Source organism: Mus pahari, chromosome 2 (assembly GCF_900095145.1).
Source record: "Mus pahari chromosome 2, PAHARI_EIJ_v1.1, whole genome shotgun sequence".
Taxonomy (NCBI): domain Eukaryota; kingdom Metazoa; phylum Chordata; class Mammalia; order Rodentia; family Muridae; genus Mus; species Mus pahari.
In genome coordinates this window covers 16,968,974-16,989,516 of record NC_034591.1, presented here as the reverse complement: position 1 = coordinate 16,989,516, position 20,543 = coordinate 16,968,974, and the positions used below count along the sequence as shown (strand labels likewise).

The 20,543-nt window shown below is 43.7% G+C and overlaps 1 protein-coding gene across 2 annotated transcripts in view; it reads left to right on the top strand.

The window, feature by feature from the left end:
* Positions 1–408: 408 nt before the first annotated feature.
* The window catches only part of Reln (reelin), a 447,612-nt gene continuing 427,477 nt past the window's right edge, over positions 409–20,543 (top strand). For both annotated transcript variants that reach the window (XM_021190313.1, XM_021190312.1), the window contains exon 1: positions 409–932. In XM_021190313.1, the coding sequence (XP_021045972.1) occupies positions 704–932 (229 nt within the window). In that variant the 5' untranslated portion in view covers positions 409–703. The remainder of the gene's footprint in view (positions 933–20,543) is intronic.

Genomic DNA, 20,543 nt, shown 5'->3' with positions numbered 1-20,543 from the left:
GGAAAAGCGCTGGCCGTGGGGACTGGGGGGCGGCGGGCCCCGAGGGGCAAGGGTTGCAGTCGGCGTAGACAAAGAACAGCGCGGTCCCCGCCGCCCTCGGCTTCCCCGTGCATCCTCGCAGAATGGGCAGCCATGAGCCCGGGGCTCCGGTTCCCCGGGGCAGCCAGTCGGTCCCCGGCCGCTCGTCGTCCGCGCAGCGGCCCGGCAGCCCTGCCCTTCCGGGCGGAGCGGGGCGTGGGCGGGAGGCGCGCGTGTGAGCGGGGCGCAGCCCGAGGTGCGGGCAGAGCCCGAGGGGGCGGGGACGGGCGCGGGGGCGGGGGCGCGGCTGGGACACGTGTGGCGGCGGCGGGGGAGGGGGCGGCGCCCGGGGCTTTAAGAAGGTGCGGAGGGGGCGGGCGCTTTCCCAAGCCCGGCCGAGGGGCGTCGCGTGCACACCGGCGGCGGCAGCGCTCGGAGGCGGACGACGCGCTCTCGGCGCCGGCGGCCCCGGTTCCCACTCCCCGCGCTCTCGCTCCCGCGGCCCAAAGTAACTTCGGGAGCCTCGGTCTCCCGCCAACTTGCCCCCGCGGGCTCGGTTGCCCGGACCCGCTCGGCTCGAGCCCGCCGCCGGCTCGCCTTCCCCGCGCGCGGCTCCTCCGTGCCGGTGCCTCCGAAAGTGGATGAGAGAGCGCGCGGGGCGCGCGGCGGCACGGAGCGCGGCGGCATGGAGCGCGGCTGCTGGGCGCCGCGGACTCTCGTCCTGGCCGTGCTGCTGCTGCTGGCGACGCTGAGGGCGCGCGCGGCCACCGGCTACTACCCGCGCTTCTCGCCTTTCTTTTTCCTGTGCACCCACCACGGGGAGCTGGAAGGGGATGGGGAGCAGGGCGAGGTGCTCATTTCCCTGCACATTGCGGGCAACCCCACCTACTACGTACCGGGACAGGAATACCATGGTAGGTACCACGGCATCTCTACGGCGCCACGGTGGCCCGCGAGCGCATCTTTCCATCTTTTTCCTTCTTCCCTGGGGCCAGCCGGCCGGAGACAGGGACAACCTCCTACCTCAGCGGGGTGTGCTGCCTGGGGAGAGAGAACAAAGTTAGTGGAGAATGGAGTCCTGAGTTGGGATTTCAACTGTCCCCTAACACATTTCGGGATAAACTGGTGCTTATGTGACAGGCCACACAGCTTTGGGTACTGCTGACCCCCCCCCCCCCCACCGGCTCCCCCTCACTCGGAGCTGCAGCTGCCAAACCTGCGCATCGTGTTTTCCTAACCCCAGTACTTAGATACCAGACTTTTGTCCTGTTCTGGGACCTCCTTGGTGGGTCCCCAGGTGGCGCTGGGGTTGTCACTGGGTTTTGCCGACCAGCTGCCAACAGATTGGAGCACTTTGGTCGGTGGCTGCCCATGCCTGCGGCCAGTTAAAAGTTCCCGCTGCTCTGCAGCCAGGAGTCCCTAGTGATCTGTCCTCAAGAAACAAAGCGGCTGTTTCCAACCTTTTATTCTTTTAAAGAGTCGTTTAAAATATCAGTGATTGATGATTTCTGTCATCCCCTTCATACTTTTAGCTTGGTGCTTTGCATTGTCTGAGTGATGCTTACTAATGACTTGTATTTGCACAGCTTTAAGTCCCTGGTAGGAGCTACAAGCTTCTCACCAAAAAGGCGATCCCTCTCGAAAGGATACAGTATACAGTCCTTCATCGAGGTTAAACATTACTACAAATTTGAATTTTAGCAACAAGAAGGTAATTTAATGTAGTATGCAGTCCTTCATCGAGGTTACTCAAAAATAAAAATTAGCTTCAAGAATAGCAATTTAATGTAGTACATATACTTTTAATCAAGGGAAATAAGTGGAAGATAAACCATGTTTACTTTCTCTCTTCATACTGGGACTTCTTAATGATAGAAAATATTAAATTGGAAAATTTCCAAAAAATATTTATACCCAATGACATAAACTATCATTGAGTGAACTCATGCCATCCCATGGATGCTGTCTGTCTATAATAGGCTACAGGTGGTGACAGAGCAGAAGGTCAAGTGCGGGTGACTGTCATTTCACATAGATTTGGAAGTGAAAAATTTATAAAAATGCTTCAGAGTTTTCCGTTTCAGCAAAACCTTCCTATCTCCCTCCAAATACTTTGACTGAATATGTTCATCCTAGATATTTAAACTAGTGCTTTAGCAACTTTCTCAGATGGATGACAGCCTTGTTCCTGCAATTTTATAATTTAATTTTAGGAAATTAATTTCTGTAACTAGTCCTTTAAATAAAAGGGCTTGTATGTGTACCCTTCCCAAGAGTTGTCTGGTGCTTTTTCTGAGGCCATGGAAATCTTTGCAGTGGAAGGAACAGCCAGTATGGTGACCACCCAGTCCTAACCCACAGACTGACTGAGACAGTGGTCACTTGGTGTGCCCCTTAGTAGACGTGTAGCCGGTTATCTCTGAGAACCGTGAGTCGGTGAGTGAGTGAAGGCTGGTCTAAAAGGTGCTCCTGTCAAGCTGTGAGGGGTGTCTCTGATGACAGAGCCGTATCAGCCCCCACCACACAGATCCTTTGTACAGCACCGGCCAAGGAAGTATCAGGGAGAGTAGCCGCCTGCATCTGCAGCTTTTGGTTCTGCTGTAAAGTTAGCAGAGGAGCCACAGCCTGACTGCAGCCATAGTAGGGAACAGGTCCCCAGAAACTCTTTTATGCCACCAGAAAAGATGGAGGGATTTTATCATTTAACTTGAAAGGCCAAATTACTAGAGTAATGCCATTTTAAATTCCTATTAAATACTGTATCAAAGTTTTAGCTTTGGGAACCAGCTATATAACTCTAGGCCTTCAGTGTTTTTTCCTATAAAATGCTCTACAGGTAGGAGAAATGCTTAAAACTGAAATTATACATATATGTGGCTTTTTAATTATTACACCTTTGGAAATGAAAAAAATAGCATCTGTAAGAACTGACTCACTATAGGAAAACATAATAAATACATTTGTGGTTGACTCATTTTGATGAATGTTGAAAGCAGGAGGAGGTCATTTGGCCAAAAGCCTACTTATGTGAGGAAATCTGTAAAATATGGGCTTGAGAATCTCTAGCCTTCTAAATCTTTTAAATGCAGCACTGATGTCAGGAAAAACGAGTTTGTCTTAGATTTCCATCAAGCTCTGGGGTTTGGATGAATGGCATTTGGGTGGAGAACTGGTAGTTTTGAGGTTTCTTTTCTTTTTCTTTCCCCCTTATGACTGTGTTGAGACAGAGCTGGTTAGTAGACCGACACCCTAGTGGAGATGTCAGCTGCTCTCTGAGGCTTGGGCTGTGTGGCAGTGTATAATATAAGCGGTCCAAAGTCACACATTCTTGTATGAATTATATTTATTTAAAGATCTCTGTTGAAAGTCTTTGAGTAACACAGTGCTAAAGAGTCTAAGCTTGTGATAGAGATGTCAAGATTTCTAACAGTAAGTAGTAAATCTGTTCATTTAATGAGCTTCTATCTCATAACAAAGGGTGAGAGTCGGCATCTCCTCCCTTGGGGTTTAAATTCTGTTATACAAGGAAGGCTATTTATGGCATTGTTAGTCATAGACAAGCTAAGATCTCTTCTCATGGATGCACCACAGGACATAGTTGACCAAAAGGTACCACGTACTTAGTGTTGAATTAGAAGGGCCTCAGAATTTGAATGCTTTAGTTTCCTGGTATCCAAAGATACACTCAATTTCCCAATGGGATTTCTAAACTTCAAATCTGAGACTTTTTTTTTTTTTTTTGGTAGAAGAGGAAAGTGGTTCAGTCTGAGTGGTTCAGTCACAGAGCTATCTCTGTTCCCTGCCACACCCAGGGATGCTCTGTGTCTTCTAGGGACCAGCTCAGTTCTGTGAGACCTGTAGGGACTCAGCTGAAGTCTGCAACCTGCTCCCTGTGTTCGTACCTCTTCCTCACAAACAACTGGAGGTGGCTAATTACCATGTATCCGTAACCCCTCTTCCTGTCGTCCAGTTAATTTACAGAGAATTGTGAACGTTAAATTCTTCCAGTTTTACTTAAAACTTCAGAACGATGTTTATTCTTCTTTGCTTAGGACAGCTAATATCTCTGGGAAAGCAGATAATTTGCTTTGGGATAGAAAACCTTTTCCACATCTTGGAATTCATGTCAGATAAGAACCTGCCCACCATGGAACAGACTATGCTGTCACCATTGTGAAGCTAGGCTTTCTCTAAGAGTACTGTAGAGCAAAGCCACAGGCACAGGAGCCTGCCCTAATACTTCAGCCTTCAGAAGGCAGTTCACCATGATGTGGACATGGAATCTCTTTTGGTAGCATAAAGCAGAGGAAGTGTTTCATTAGCCACGAGAAATAGGCTCAGCAATACCCGACTGAAGGGAAGCCAGCAGTAAGAACTTGTCTGTAGTAAAATCAAATTGGCAATGGTGGAAAAGGAGCATTTTTCTGCACTTTGTTGATTCAACATCACTATCAGTGGTTTTTTGATTCCATTTTTCTACTCCATCATTTTTTCACAAGCAATATTGTTGGGAAGGCAGGAAAACCAATTTCCTAAGGCCCAGACTGAACATTCCCCTTTAAAAGGTATATTCAGGACGATGTGTTAGGGCTGCTTTGTTGTAATAATTAAAGTTACTACTTTGTAGGGAAATAAATGTGCTCAGCAGCCAACTGGTTGCTGTTCAATTTTTTTTTTTTCAAAGAAAGCATGATGTGGTGGCCTTTAAAGTCCTGAATACAGTCTTTCTTAGACTTATTCTGAAAATAAGTCTAAGCTTAGTTCCCTTTAAGGGAATGATGCTACTATTTGAATAAAAGTGATTTCTGATTGCTAATGTAACTATGGTTGATTGGCGTGTGGCCATTTTTCCTGGTTATGTTTTAGAGTCTGGAATCAGCACATCTAAACTGTTAAGCACATTCATCACATGCAGTTTCTAAGGGAGATGCGCCTGCGCCCTATGCACGTATGTCTACGAAAATTGGATGTTTTAGAGGATTCTGCTTCACTTGTTACATATTCTATCTTACTCTCCTCGGTTTATTCCACTCATATTTTACTGGTGTGGTTCATATTTTTTGAAATCATATAAATCCTGCTTTGTGCAATTTATATTCTGTGTGTTTTAATTCCAGTCTCAAGCTGGAAAAAAAAAGGCCCAGGTGTTTGGAATGCTAATCTGAAGCATCTCGTCTGGGCAGAGCTCTAGTCCATCCGTAGCTCCACAGTACTTACTTAGAATAATCCCCTTCATTTCTGTGAACGTTTATTTTGAATGACTGTTTTATTTAGATGTTAAACATAGAAGGATCTTTAAGAGGATGTTGGATATTTTAACAGGTTTCTCAAATAAGTACAAGTAGATTCCAGGCTTTCCACTGACGGATACAGTTAAAAGACAACATTTAAAAGTGATTTTTGTTGTTTCTTTTCCTATTGGCTGACTTCAGAGGATCAATCTGGGAGCCTCACCAGTTACTTTGGAACGATTACACATTAGGCCACAATTTCTTTCTGATAATCTATTATGCTACTTTGGATAATTGTTAGTTTTAATTAATAGGACTCATTATATCTTTAATCTTCCCAACTATTTGCTGAGGTACAACCTTTCACTTCATATCTGAAAATTATGAGCTGAGTGACCAGTATTTTGTAAAGATTTGGAATTGGAAAGATTTTTTTAAAGACCCGTATGCTTTGCCGAAACAGAATAATTGGGCTTCTGTTCACTCAGTCCAGAAAAGAAAGAGGGTGTGATGCGTGAAGACTGAGTGTGTGAGGTCCTGTGAGCCAGGGAGAAAGGCTCATGCTCACGTCACATGACTGACAAAGCCTATAGAAAGGAAGTCAGTTGATCAAAGTTTTAATTTACATGAAGACATTAATCTATATCACCTGATCTTAGACTCATTAATAAAGTTATCAAACTTAAATATAATTTCAACCCAAAATATAATTTCAATCTCATCCAATGTAAGCAAAAATAAAAAAGTGTATAGAGTATATTGTGTATTTTAGAAATTTAGATTAATTTTTAAATACCAAGCACTGCTCAGAAGTTAAGGGTCCAGAATGCTCTTGCAGAGAACCTGATGTCAGTTCCCAGCACCCACATCAAGGGCTTAAAGCCCCCAGGAACCCTAGCTCTACCAGAGGGAGCTGACAAGCACGTCTGGAAGCACCTGCAGTCACATGCATGCCCCCCCCCCAACTCTTGATGACACATAATTTAAAATAAAATAAAATGTTAAAAAATAAAGATGGTGCATGACTTAAAAAGTCTGCTCATAGGCCATTCCCCAGGAAGCAGACCACACCTTGGCCAGATCCTCCAGGGAAGAGCTTCTTGAAAGCATTTTCCACACGCTGCTTGATAAAGTTTTTTAAAATATGAGATTGTTGAGGACTGTACATACAATTTTTCCCTTCAGAGCTATGCCCGGTAGGATTCAACTATAGAAAACTGTCTGAGGGTACACGGCTCTACCCAGGAGAGCATTTAAAACTCCAGCATACCTTTAATGCTAAGTCAGATTTCTCTAGACAAACAAAGATTTTTTTAAAAAAATTAAGTTCTATCGATTAAAGTACTTCTTTTAGTCTGCTAAAGCTGGCAGAGGTTTGAAATAGCACCGCTTATCGGTGGGGATTCCTGCCCACAGGCTGAGGGACCAGAAAAGTCAGACAGTGTATAACGCAGTGCTCCCCTTCTGGTTCCTGCCAGCTTTGTTCCCCAGTCTCTCTTACCAGTTCCCGCTTGCCTTTCTTCTTCCCAGTACAGCTTCCTGTGTCCTCTTCTTTATTTTTTCTCCCTCATAACTGCTTTTTTGTATTCTCTTTCTCTTCTTCAAATTTCCCCCATGAGTCCTCCATTTGTGTGCTCTAAGTACCATGTATAATGTGAAAGATGTCACATTATACACGGTACTTGACATTTACATCCCAAGGTATAGTCACTGACCATTTACAGTGACTGAAGTGGGCGCATGGTGCCTTAGAATTTCAAATATTTTCATGACATTCACAGGCATTATGGCATAATTTTTTAAACTGTTGGTTGTTCATTCCCAGTAGAAAAGTATAAATCTTTCACAGTTTGCAAGCCTATAGTTATTTAATTCTGAGTGAACTACCCTCCTCACTCTAGTTAGTATGCAGAATTAGAAGCAAAGGCAGATAGGCCCTCTAGTGCCAAGTTACACCCCAGCCCTAGTCCCCATTTCTAATGTAGGATTGAGTCTAGCCTTATTTCAGAATTGCAGCTATTTTTAAAAAAACACAGTAGGCATTGCTGATAGTAGTTTTTGCACCTGGCATGTTTACCCTATATTCGAGGGGACAGCAACAGATAAGAGTTGTTCATCCAATAGATGACTGTGAGCATCCACTTCTGTATTTGCCAGGCACTGGCATAGCCTCACACGAGACAGCTATATCAGGGTCCTGTCAGCAAAATCTTGCTGGCATATGCAATAGTGTCTGGGTTTGGTGGCTGATGATGGGATGGATCCCCGGATGGGGCAGTCTCTGAATGGTCCTTCCTTCTGTCTCAGCTCTAAACTTTGTCTCACAATGTAGGAGCTAGAGAAGGTACCCAAGGAGCTGAAGGGGTCTGCAACCCTATAGGTGGAACAACAATATGAACTAACCAGTACCTCCAGAGCTCGTGTCTCTAGCGGCATATGTAGCAGAAGATGGCCTAGTCGGCCATCATTGGGAGGAGAGGCCCTTGGTCTTGCGAAGATTATATATGCCCCAGTACAGGGGAATGCCAGTGCCAGGAAGTGGGAGTGGGTGGGTTGGGGAGCAGGGTGGGGGGAGGGTATAGGGGTCTTTTGGGATAGCACTTGAAATGTAAATGAAGAAAATATCTAATAAAAATGTTTTTGAAAAGAAAAAGGAGTTGTTCATCCATGCATATCCAATTTTGTTTTGTTATTGTGTGTAACTCCTTAAGGAAAATCCTGAATTAGGCATATTGAGGGTAGTCACAAAATTCAAAGGAAATTCCAAGTACTCATTACCAAGTACATATGATGAGAATCCTCTTTTCATACCAAATTAATACATGTCTTCCCTATATTTATAAAAAAGGTTTGGTCCAACGAAAATTTTGTTTGTTTAGCCAATTTAAACTAAAACCTTACTATCCCTAAATTAATTATGCTTGTTCATAGTTATGATAACACTCAAAAAATGGGAATGTGTCTTGGTGGTGGTCTAAGAAGGATGATAGAATACGGATACCAGTATTTATCAAATTCTATTTAAAACCTTATGTAGAATAATCTTAAAATGCGAATCTCTTTCTGCTGGATTAGAATGGACCGATACTGACTTTTGAACTAGAGCTGCTAGATCAAAGGTTGAGTGGAGAAGCTTAAGTTCACAATAGTCCCATGGTATACTGGAAGGCGAGTACATTTATAATAAAGGCTCTGGCTTCTCCAGTGTATTCTTACGTCACACTAACCAGGAAGGCTCTGGCTTCTCCAGCGTGATCTTACATCACACTAGCCAGGAAGGCTCTGGCTTCTCCAGCGTGTTCTTACGTCACTGTAGCAGTGCTGATATGAATGACAGGTGGCATTTGGGTTGGAGGGAAATATGGGGCAGATTCTACAACGTATCAGTTTCTTAGCCCGCTCCTGTCAGCAGGTGAGGTTGGCATCTTCACTAGACTGTACTAGAGGAAGAGAGCCCTGGCGTTTTACTCTTGCCATGCCATGATGGTGGCATCTGTTTATTATTCTCACTAGAATGCCCTTTCATTTTGTTCTGGTGAACTCTGTGGCCAGTTAAAAATGTCTTTCAAGTCTCTCTGTAGCACAGTCTAGTTCACTGATAGGAAATGGGTGGCATCTCTAGGAAGCTGGATAAAATTGGGGAAGGGGACCTTGAAGATGACTCAGCAGTTGATTAACCATTTCTGCTGGTGGGGTATGGATGCAGAGGTTTTACCACTAGGCCATGTGCTAAGAACGCTTACAGTCCTTGTTTATGGCAGCCCTGAAATAATGTTTAGATTGCTACTATTACAAGAAATTACTCTTCTGTCATCTGTTGGTTATGCTTCTTGTATTAAACTCTGAACAGCCCAATTCTCTCATATAATTACTTTTGGTAACTTCATGGAACAGTATGCTTTCAGAATATCCCCTAAAATATGCTATTTCTGAAGATTTCAAAGAATGTGCATGGTATGTTAACGTCACTTATACTTTGGGAAAGTAACCTCTGCCTGACCCCCAATTTCTGGACTTTCTTATTTACCATCAATTTATGTTGTAAGTTTCTTTCACTGAGCTCTGTTTCCTGGCTTTCTGATCTCTCTAAAGTGCAGTGTCACCATATGTAAATCCTGTTGACATTTAAAACACAGTAGACGTATGACACGGTTGTAAATGTGAGTTCTGCCTCAACTTTAACCTTGTTTGTTATGGCTGGCTCAGCCTCCAGGACCAAATCCAAGCCCGCCATTTCTCCAGTTTACTCCATACGGACAGAGGAAACAGACGTTCCTGCCCTACCTTCAGGAACACGCAGTCTCCCGTTGGGTTCAGGCACCTTTGCTGCGAACACTGAGAAGTCCTATGATCAGATCCAGTTCTTTTTGCACTTCCTTTTCCCGTATAAACACTTCCTGTATTTTCATCCTGCAAAACATGATCTATGTTGTGTCCACTGATTGTGGTGGGAACTAGAAGGAAATTAGTTGGTCCTCATTTCCTAGGAAAAATGAAGTGTAAAAGGATTTAGGGAATGAAGAGACAGCTCAGTAGGTTAGAGCACACACTGTGCTTACAGAGGATGGATGTTCAGTTTTTATCACTCAACTGCTCAAACCTGAACATAACCCTAGCTCCGGGGACAGCACATTCAGGTCTCTGTAGGCTCTGTAGCCTCAGCTCCAGGGGACAGCACACTCTCTCTGTAGGCACCCTACTTGAGACTCACGTGCGCATACCCACACAAAGACACACATACACAGTTAAAAATAAAATAAATACAAAAAAAACCCCAATAATAATAAAAGAAAAAAAGACAAATGGCTCTCCACTCCCATTACAGGCACTGATACTATCTGGAAAACAAAAACTCAAGAAACTTCTAAATAATTAATAATTATACTAATCACAGCCAAACTTAAAGTAGAGGTTAATATGTGCCAGACACCCATGCCCTTTGTGCATTAATTCATGTGACATCTTGCCCTTCCCTTTTATGGAAGCAGAGCTGAGTCACCGAGGAGTAAATATTTTGTGTGTGGGTTAGATGCTACTCTTGATAGTTCTTAGTCCACCTTGCCCTAGAACCCATACCTTTATGCAATTAGTTTTGGAAATGATGTTTATCTTATGAAAGGGAAAATAACAGAAGGAATTAAAGTCAATTTTTAAAAAAGAGAAAACTAAGAATTGGAAACCAATTTTATTATTTTAAAAATAAAGTCAGTAAATAAAGATTGCAAAATCAAACCAGAAAGCTAACCTTTGTTAAACATGGCAGGAATTTCCCCCATGTCCGCCATTCCTTGTTTGACCAAACTTGTCTTTCTGCTAAAGCACAAGGAAAGCTGCCATCTGGCATACGTGGCTCCAAAGAGTTAACATGCCTTCAAAATGTGCTGATAAAAAGTATTTAAAAATTAAATTTTTGTTTAAATTTATTTTTTTTTAACACTTTTGAAAATTTAACTTTTTGGTAAAACTTTTGCTTCACCAAATAGGATCTGAATATCTGAAGAATATTAAAAGTTTAGGTGAAGACAGACTTTTAAGGATATTTTGGTTAAATGTGAAGGAATTTTAATCTAGCAACATTTTTGTTCTGCCAAGGGATCATTATCCAAAGGCCTTCTAGGTCTGTATGATCTGGCTGGAATACCAGCACACCCTTAGTATATACCCTTAATCCCTAACCATTGAGGGCAGTTCAGTTAAATTCAGACAGTGCAGTAGAGTTCAGTTTAGTTCAGTGAGTAAAGTGGAGTTGAGTTCATCTGTGAGTTCATACAGAGGCAGTTGAAGCCAGAGAATAGGAAGGAGCCAGAATATTAGAACACATTGCATGGGCTAGTTTGAGGCCAAGCAGAGCAATTCAGTGAGAAGCTGCGAGAAGCCAGATTGAATCAGTTGGCCAGAACAGCTGAGTTGAACCAGCCAGCCAGAGTTCAGAAAGAGCTAGAAAGGGTGAGCTTATTCAGTAGTAAGCCTGTGAGACAACAGTTGCATCTGTCAATAAAAGTTACATTTACAGTTGAAACCTATCTGTGATGTAGTCCTTTCTTTAGGAAGTTCTGTATGTGTTACTTATCCTGTGAGGCAGAGTGGCATGACACACACTGGGGTCCTTGTTGGCAACACAGTCAACACTGGTTCTACAGTGTCAGTCAGCCTTTCATTCCAAGTCCAGATCCTAGAGCGATAGAAGAACCAATGGAATAGCATTTGCTTTGTACTTAACTTTGTAGATACATTTTTATACACGAATCTTCTTATCCTTGCCTCCAAAAATGTCACCTTCTGATATGAAGTCAGAGCTCAGCTCCAGGTTCCAGTGGGGTGTCCAGAGGTGAGCCAGACAGAACCACAAAGCTCTGTGTCCACTGAACAGCAGCTGTCCCTGCCTCAGACTCCCTTAGTACATACATGCCATGATCATCACTGTCAACCCTTTATCCTGGAGGTTGACATCAGACTAAGACTGACATTTAGTTATAAGTGAAGTCAAAATGTAGAGGGCAAATTCTGTCTTGTGGAATATACAGGGAGTCAGACGGCCTGGAGTCCGTTCTTGTGTTCCCTAAGAAGAAAAATTGACCTTATTAAACTTGAATAACTCAAAAGCAGGTAATTGCCTTTATTAAAATGTCATAAAGAGTGGAAGTCTCCCATGTGTAGGTGTCTTTTCACAAGCCTGACACACGAGGCCATGCGTGCTGCTGGCATTTTCTGATGGATTGGTCTGTGAGCCTCCTAGAAGGCACAGAGCGGCTTATCAGGATTTCTGACCTAAAAATGCAAGGGCTAGTATCTTCAGATATTTCCCTTAAATAAAAATGGCTTATTCTAGTCTGTTGACACACCCTCAGACACTTCGTTGTGAACTATTTTAAACATGTAGAAACTACAGTAAGTGAACATTTAAAACTGATATCACTAATGAGTTCCCAGAAGGTAGCCATCTGTATTTGTTGAAACAGAATGCAAACACGGTTGACAGCAAAGTCTCCATTTGCTGAAATGTTTAGTGCCCCTAGCGTTGGTGCCGTAGCTGAGTGAGTTCCTGTCCCCAGTAGCTGAGTGAGTTCCTGTCCCCAGAATGATCATGCGCAAGCATTTCTACAGCACCGTGGGCAGCGTGGAATCCTTGTCCACATGTAAGAGAGCAAATCTTCAACAAGATGCAGGATCAGTTGGCAACTAATGGAAAACTGTTGAGCCTTTTGAAAGAATATCTAATTGTTTATAATATGCATGGACTTGGAGGACATTGTGATAATTGGAATAAGCTGGGAGACAAATGTGGAATTCAAAATCTTAAACTCAGAAGTAGGGTGAGTTGGGCTGGAGAGGGGCTCAGCTGCCAGCCAGGTAGGAATAAGTTCAAGAGAGTTGGCTGTATTGACAGACATGACGACACATTCCCATAATCCGGTGGCACAGATCTGAGGGCAGATATGTGAATGTTCAAGGTCAGCATGGGCTGTACGGTAAGACCTTACTCAAAAGAAGTAAACAAGACTTACTGCATACATAACTATCATAACTAGGGATATATTGTATATATGCTATGAAATTTAAAACATGTCAAGGGCTCAGACTGTAGCCCAGTGGTTTCTACTTGCCTCAGATGCATAGGATTTGACCTTGGTCGACAGCCTGCAAAACAAACGTCTACCACAATAAACCAAACCAAACCAAACCCCCAGAAAGGGCCTCCATTATCTTGGCTAATTTAAGATGAATGAATCTTTTTAGTAAGTGAGAAGAATGCAAAGGAGAGAGTTAACCCCAGAATGCACAGGTTTCAGTATTAAGTGACCTTTGACCTTTATCAGCTGCCCTAGGGCTGTGTAATTCAGAGAGGAAAAGATGCCTACCGGTCGAAAGCAGAGACCAACTATGTCTAACGTGACTAAAACTCACAAACTGAAGGTAGATCACGTCTGGAAGGAAAGCAGGAACCCCACCCTTGGAAATCGTGAGACTGTCCCAGGTGTCGGTTGATGTTGCTGATAGCACCGGATGGCAGGAAACAGTACAGGCTCTCACCCGGGGTTAGGGTGAGGCCTCTCCTCCCTTCCCTTTCATGTGCCGTTGCATTTTACATTCAGATTCCTAGAGCGACACATCAGAGTCGGCTTCCTGGGGCAGGGTGGATGGAGATGATCTGTCATACACATGATCCAGCCTAAAGCTAATTTATTTACCTGGCTTTGCAGTTTTGCGCCAGCGTCTGGGTCTCTTGCACGTTAACCAGGCCGTCTGATTGCCTGTCTTGCAGGAACCCGCCTTCTGGCTTCTGCTGACTGCTCTTCACTAGACCACCAGGGACCTCGCTCTTAGCCTCCTTCAGGGATTTATGAGAGTGCTCATGGCTCTGCCTTCAGTTGTACTATCAGAAACCCATCTCAGTATTCACTAGGACATGTCACAAGGCTTCTTTCGGGGCCAAGGCAGAGCCTGTCACGGGGGACACATCCTCAGTGGACTGACGTGGTCCCTGCCTGCCTGACTCCAGGGTCAGAGGACCCAGGGCTGTCTTTGCTGCTCTCTCTCTCTTCATCTGCCCTTCTCTCCCCATCGATTGTCATCTGTCCTAACACTTTTAGTGAACTCCCAAACGACCATCCTCCGCTTACTTCTTGTTACCGCTGACTTAATGCCTGCCCTTGGCTGTCGGCCCAGAGCTTCCTGCACCTCTTCATCATGGCATCCCTTCACAAGCTCCTTCTGGAGTCTCCCCAACTCTCCACATGATAACTTGCTCTCTGGAGATAGCCAGCCCTCTTCGTCGTTGTCTAATGGCCCCTTCCGGTCCCCACTTGAAGGCTCTGCAGCTGTATATTCCAGCCCTCTGGGTCTGCCCTTGCCTAGCACAGCCAGCTTCTCCTCACCCTCCTGGCCGTTGCCTTGTGCTCAGTGGTTTGGGCATCCAGCTAGGACCAGGCCGGCGCTGTTCTCAGCTGCATACTGTCTACCTCAGGCAGCCCCAGGCTCCCTACCCAGCATTCCATTCAGTTTGCCATTTCTACCAACAAGGCAGCCAGAATTCGAATAATAAAGTATACAGTAATTTTACCTGTACCTTTGGTTCCTCGGTCTCTTAGAGAAAAAGATGGAAAGCCCATTCCATGGCCTACAGACTTGGTGGTGACTGGCTCCAGTTTCTTTTCTGATGTCCTGTTTTGTCCTTTTTCTCATCTGTCTTCCACACAAATCATGAGGGCTTCATCTCTCTCCTAAAGTGTGGTAGGATTCTTCTACCTCAGGGGTTTTACATTTGCGGTTCTCCTGGTTAGCATGCATATACCAGAATAGCCTCGTGCTTGGTCTCAGAGATTCCAGCCATAGTCGGCTCTAACTTCAGTGAGCTCCCCCTGGCCACACGACCTAAGGCAGGCCCCTTCTTTCCCAGTGCTCATATTTCCATGGGCTACGTTATTTCTCTTTGTACAGTGTCAGACACATCATTGAACAAAAATCATGTGTGGGATTCCCTTAAGAGTTACAATCGGCCGGGCGTGGTGGTGCATGCCTTTAATCCCAGCACTTGGGAGGCAGAGGCAGCTGGATTTCTGAGTTCGAGGCCAGCCTGGTCTACAGCGTGAGTTCCAGGACAGCCAGGGCTACCCAGAGAAACCCTGTCTTGAAAAACCTAAAAAAAAAAAAAAAAGAGTTACAATTGTCTGAACGTGATAATTCCCAAAAAAGTAATTAAAAAGATGATTTATAAAGACGTATGTAAGTGTACAGTTCCTGACTTTGGCTGTTGGATGGATTCTAACAATGCCTAACAAATCTGAAAGTCACATTCTCATTTTCCCACCCTCCATAGTACAAAATTCTCATGACTTCTGTGAGACCATACAAGTCTATTTATAGTAGCTTTTGGGCTGGCCTTACTTTTAACTATATGTTAGCATATCCCAAAAGTTCTCATAGCAATTAGTAACTATAATTATTAATAGAAACTATAATGGATTTTAAGTTCTTGTTCCCAGAAGCTTGTCTGTGCTGTACCATAAATATAGCCGAAGCAATCTTGATGAGTGGGGAGATAGTTTTTATTTAAATTTTCATCTAGATGGGAATAAATAATGGGAGGGCAGACTAAAATAGTTTTAGCAGATATGCAGCAACCATATATAAAACACGTAAAAATAACAACTTAAAAGTTGTACCAAAAATTCATCTTGTAAGAAAAAGCGTCCCTGACTAGGGATAGTTGCTTAGAGAATAGCACCTGAGACAGGTGCTTCGTGCTTTTGTGTCAAGGAATTAACACCTCTGGACCCTGTGTTATGTGGCTTTGGGCCAGCAACCTTTACCTTATCTGTTAAATCCTTTGCTGATTTTAAAACATGTTTGATAGTTTCATCATTTCTAGGATGGATTTTAGCTGAGTTCATCACCATTTTCCTCTCTTTAACCTACTCTGCTGCTGATATCTGTATTTCTAACATGTTTCTCTCCAACTTTAATCACTCCTAAATTGTGGTGTGTGTGATGTGTGTGTGTGCATATGAGAGGGAGAGGGAGAGGGAGAGGGAGAGGGAGATACTGAGTTTAGTTAGTTTCTTGTTCAAGGTTACTTTCTGGATCTGGGCTACACTACTGAAAAAAAAGTCACCCCTCCCCCAATAGTCTTATTGACCACAGACCCACAGGGAGGGGGTGGGGCCTTATAAGCTCCTTCACCATCCTTTTCAGTATTGATTTTAACAACTTGTTAGTAATGTTAGTAATCCTTTGCAATATATTCTGTATTTCCCCAGTTTTCCTTTATGAATTTCTTTCGAAGGAACATGGACTTGTCTTAGGTGTGTTTCGGCTTTGATCGGGTAGTAGATGTCTATTGCTGATTCATTATCGTTGAACTCACAGCATGGTGAGTCAGCCTGCGTGTGCTGTGTCTGTAATGCATCACGGCCTTGCTGTTCTTAGCACTGGCAGAGCTACAGAGCTGTCTTCGGAGGTCTTTACACATTGGAATCATCAAGGAAACCCCCAGGAGAAAAGTGTAGCAAGAAAGCTTGTGAAAAGGATACTTGTTTACCATTTCATAATCTTTGTAACATTGGGGGCAGAAACCTTACTCGTTTCCTGTCTTGGCAAAGAATGGGCTGTGTAGTGTACAAAGAAGTACCCCAACCAGAAGGCAACACAGTTTCTTTCTGAAAAAAAAAAAAAAAAAAAAAGGGTGTGCCACCGCCCACACTGAGCTAGCAAGCATACTCGGACAGGAAGGCCACTTAGCTTTGTTTCTAACACAGGTGGTGGGTGACTGTCTCCCACTGAGGGGAGCTTGGATCTCAATCTGTCACGTGGCTTCACGGTAATTGGTTTGAAGGAAGTGAAGGAAAGGGGCAGAGGCTAGCAACTTTGGAAGCACAGCAGGACCTTTGTGCAAACAAAGCTTTACCAAGCAGGAGAGTTTTTCCGAGGTGGAAGAGATAATGGAGTATTGGCCTCTGGCAGGCTAGCCACCTTTGATAGAAAAAAGTTTCATTCAGTTGTATATGAACTAAATAAAAGGACAGCTTTGTTTGACCTCACTTGAGAACTTTATTTTGCCCACAGATGACTAAAAATGAACCATGAGATCTGATCTTGGAACTGTCAGTAAACTTACAAACCAGGAACTTGTTCATAAGAATGGGGTGTATTGTATACCACTGTAAGACTTACATAGCCCAAATCGCCTTCCTTTCAAAGGACCACCTCTCCTAGTCCTCTCTCCCTCCACATATGTGGATGTTGAGATGGGATGCTGATAAGGGAAGTCTCAGGGGCTGTGGTGAGCTCATTTTTGTGGTGTTTTCTGACCTCAGTTTTATGAAGACTACCAAAAGGTTCTTGCATTCTTTCTCCTATTTTTCAGAGGACTTAATTTATTAATTGCATATAAGTATAAAACATTTAAATATATAAACATAAATATATTTCCACATATTTATATATACCATACACAGTAAAGGGGCTCATTATTGTTTCATACATACATACATAATACACATAATGTCTAATGTGTTTGGATCTTACCTACCTTTCTGTCCCCTTCTCTCACACTGATCATCTTCATCTTCCCCATCAGGCTTCCTTTTACTTAAGTGTGCTCATTTTTTATGTATGTATGACTTAATGAGCTTGCTTAGGGTTAGGGTTGATTACCTGAACATGGGTGGGGTTTATTTACTGGCGCATGGGCATTACTTGTACCACTGAAGTAAATGTCTTACTCTTTCCCAGGTACCACCAACTACCAGTAAATCCTCACGGAGGGCTGGGATCTCTTGAGTCCCTCCCTACACTATAAGAGATTATCTTATGTAGATAATTGCCATTATATATCACATGTAGATAATTGCCATTGTGTGAGTTTATGAGTACAAGTCCTATACCCAGAAGACAAAATTGCACAGCAACTCACCCATTGCCCTGGCTCTTATATTCTTTTTAAAAATTCATTTGTTTTGATATGAATGAGTGTTTTGTGAATGTATGAACAACACTTGCCTGCAGTACCCAAGCAGGGCAGAAGAGGGCATCAGATCTCCTGGACCAGGAGTTATAGATGGTTGTGAGCTGCCATGTGAGCCTGGGTATTGAATTTGGGGCCTTGAAAGAGCCATCTCTCCAGCCCCTGACTCTGATATTCTCTTTGCCCCTGTCTGATGCACCCTGAGCCACGAGGGCTTGGTATACCTATCACCTTAGGGGTGAATCTCCAGCAGTCCCCAATTCTCAGCTAGCTCACCCGTTATGGCTCTACGGTAGTGCTCTGCCCACTGGAGAGAGAAGCTCCTCTGACCAGAGCTGACAACAGCACTAACCCATGAAGAGAAAATAGTACTCAGAGGGCAGCTTGGTGGCATGAGTTAGCGCCCCACTAGGCAGAGCAGCATAAGCCACTGGAGTCTTGAGAACCTGCTTTTGGTTTGGTCAAGCTGAGCAATCGTCTGGACTCCCACTGAAGAAGAGTCCCTGTCCATCTCGGAGGCTGAGGAGGAGGAGCAGCTTTGGCGTTGCCTTAGAAAGTGCAGGAGGTGAATTGCTGAGCAGTGAGCTGGGAGGTTGCAGGGTCTCTGCATAACCCTTACTGTGGAGAGAGAGCAAGGTGCCTGGGTGCACTGGGCTGAGAGACTTAAGGAAGAGCTGAGTAGTTACTGGTGACAGCAGGGGAGGAAGCCTGGTTCAGACACAGCACTGTGTCTGGAAAAGATGTGTTAGAAATCTGCATCTGCCGCACTTGGCCCGTTCATCTGTATAATAGCACCCATCTCTTAGTATTTGCGAAGGCCATTTGTTACACACGGTAGATGCTCAGTGGGTCTTAATTGCTACCAGAGAACTGCCAACAAGGGTGGTTCTGAGACTTTACAGGAATGAATTGGGCTTGGTTTATGGGGTATGCGGTAAGGTGTAAGTAGTGGCAGTTTTGAGGAACATCAGTTTTGGAAAGGCTTGCAGGTTCCCGTGGGAAGATTTTGGATTCATTCACTGTATTATTTCCTTGGGGCAAAGATGTGCTAAGTCACTATAGGACAACCAGTTAAAGATTGGTAGCTTCTTTTGTTCATTTAATGCCTGCATTTGAGAACTAAAGGATGCCAAGGAGCCTGGTGTCTGGTAGTTTTACAGTTGCCAGTGTTTTTCCAGTACACTTGCTTCTAATCCTGGCCATTCAGGCTGGTAGTATAAAGCACAACCACTACATTCTAGCCATTTAACTTGATGGTACAAAACACAGCCCCAGTCCTAGCATTCAGTTACATGGTACAAAACACCACAATGCTTTTTAAAACGTGAATATTTTATAACCTTAATGTTACACTCAGAGCAAATTAGTTAACTTTTCTTCATAAGTTCTAAATGCAAAGGTGATAGGACTAATTCAAGTTCCAGGGACAGGGACAGAGTGAAGGGTAGGGCTTGGAGGGATTCTCACGGTGCCCTTATTTAATCAGTTCAGTATTTTAATTTAAGGGTATAAAGTAAAATCTTTTCCAAATGTTGAACCCTGTTGACACAAATGCTGTAGATTTTTCTGGTTTAATTGAAACAAAGGACTTTGCTGTGTCAGCAGAAAGTGAAGAAGATCTTAGGGTTGCTCTGATCCAAGTAGCGAATCATGGAAATACCCAGAAAAATTGGTTATCACTACTGATACTGACATTAATTTTCTATGCCCAGTGGCCTATTTAGAATAGGCTCCTAGCTTCTAAGATAAAGAGATTCCAAGGACCAAAATATATCACAAAATCTTTTCAAAACTACAGAAATGGTGGTTTTATTTTATTGTTTCCATCGGAAAACCATGGTTTTATGAGTATGATGCTATAACATTCTGGCTTATTTATTCAAGTTGTCATTTTAAAAGGCCACACAATAATGTATTTTCTACCATTTATGTTGATGAAATTGCTCAGGGCAACCATTTCCTTCTTGAGGACAAAGACACCTCATTTGCTCTGAGTCCCGGGTCCTTTTCAGCACACAGTAAGATGCAGTAATACATTCTTTTTTCTTCGATGTACTTGTGCTATGGAGTGTCATGAGCACCACTTTTAAACGTCTGTATTATTTTGATTTTTAAAATACATGTCATAATGTTTGAGAAATCTTGGCCCCAAGGTATATACAAGAAACATAAGTTCTTTGGCCCCAATTTAGCATGGTGAATTTCCATGACAATGTGCACTTAATATACTATAGTGATGCTGCTGCTTGTGCATCGTACGTGTGAGAGGTGTGTGTCTCTCATGCACACACATGTATAGGGAATGGAGAAGCGTGTGGCTGGTTAGGAAAGGGGAGGGACAGGTATGGGGCCTCATAGATAAAGGCATGGCAGTGATCAGGGAATGAGGAGGAAGAGCAGTCAGTGGTCAGTGTGGTGCCAGGCAAGCAGATGTTGTTACAGGTGCTGGGTACTGCTCTCGGGAGCAGCCGGGAGTGATGGGGAGTTGGCAGTATTAGGGAACCATCTCAAATCATCCAAAATGAAGAAAGAAACCCAGTCTCAGACCAGAAAAAGAACATTCTTTCTAGCGTTTTTCAAAGCTTTCAGACCCCCTTATTTCTAAGGGGTTGAATAGGCAGAACACTCAGAAATTAAGTATTACTATTCCTAAAAGGTAGCTAATGTTTCACTTCTTGTTTCCTACTTCTGGAAATGCTGCTAAGTATTTATATGTGTGTGTGTGTGTGTGTGTGTATTGTCTTTTAATTTCCATGACTTCGAGATGATGGTGGTGGTAGTGGTGGTAGGGCGCGTGTGCGTGTGTGTGTGTGTGTGTGTGTGTGTGTGTG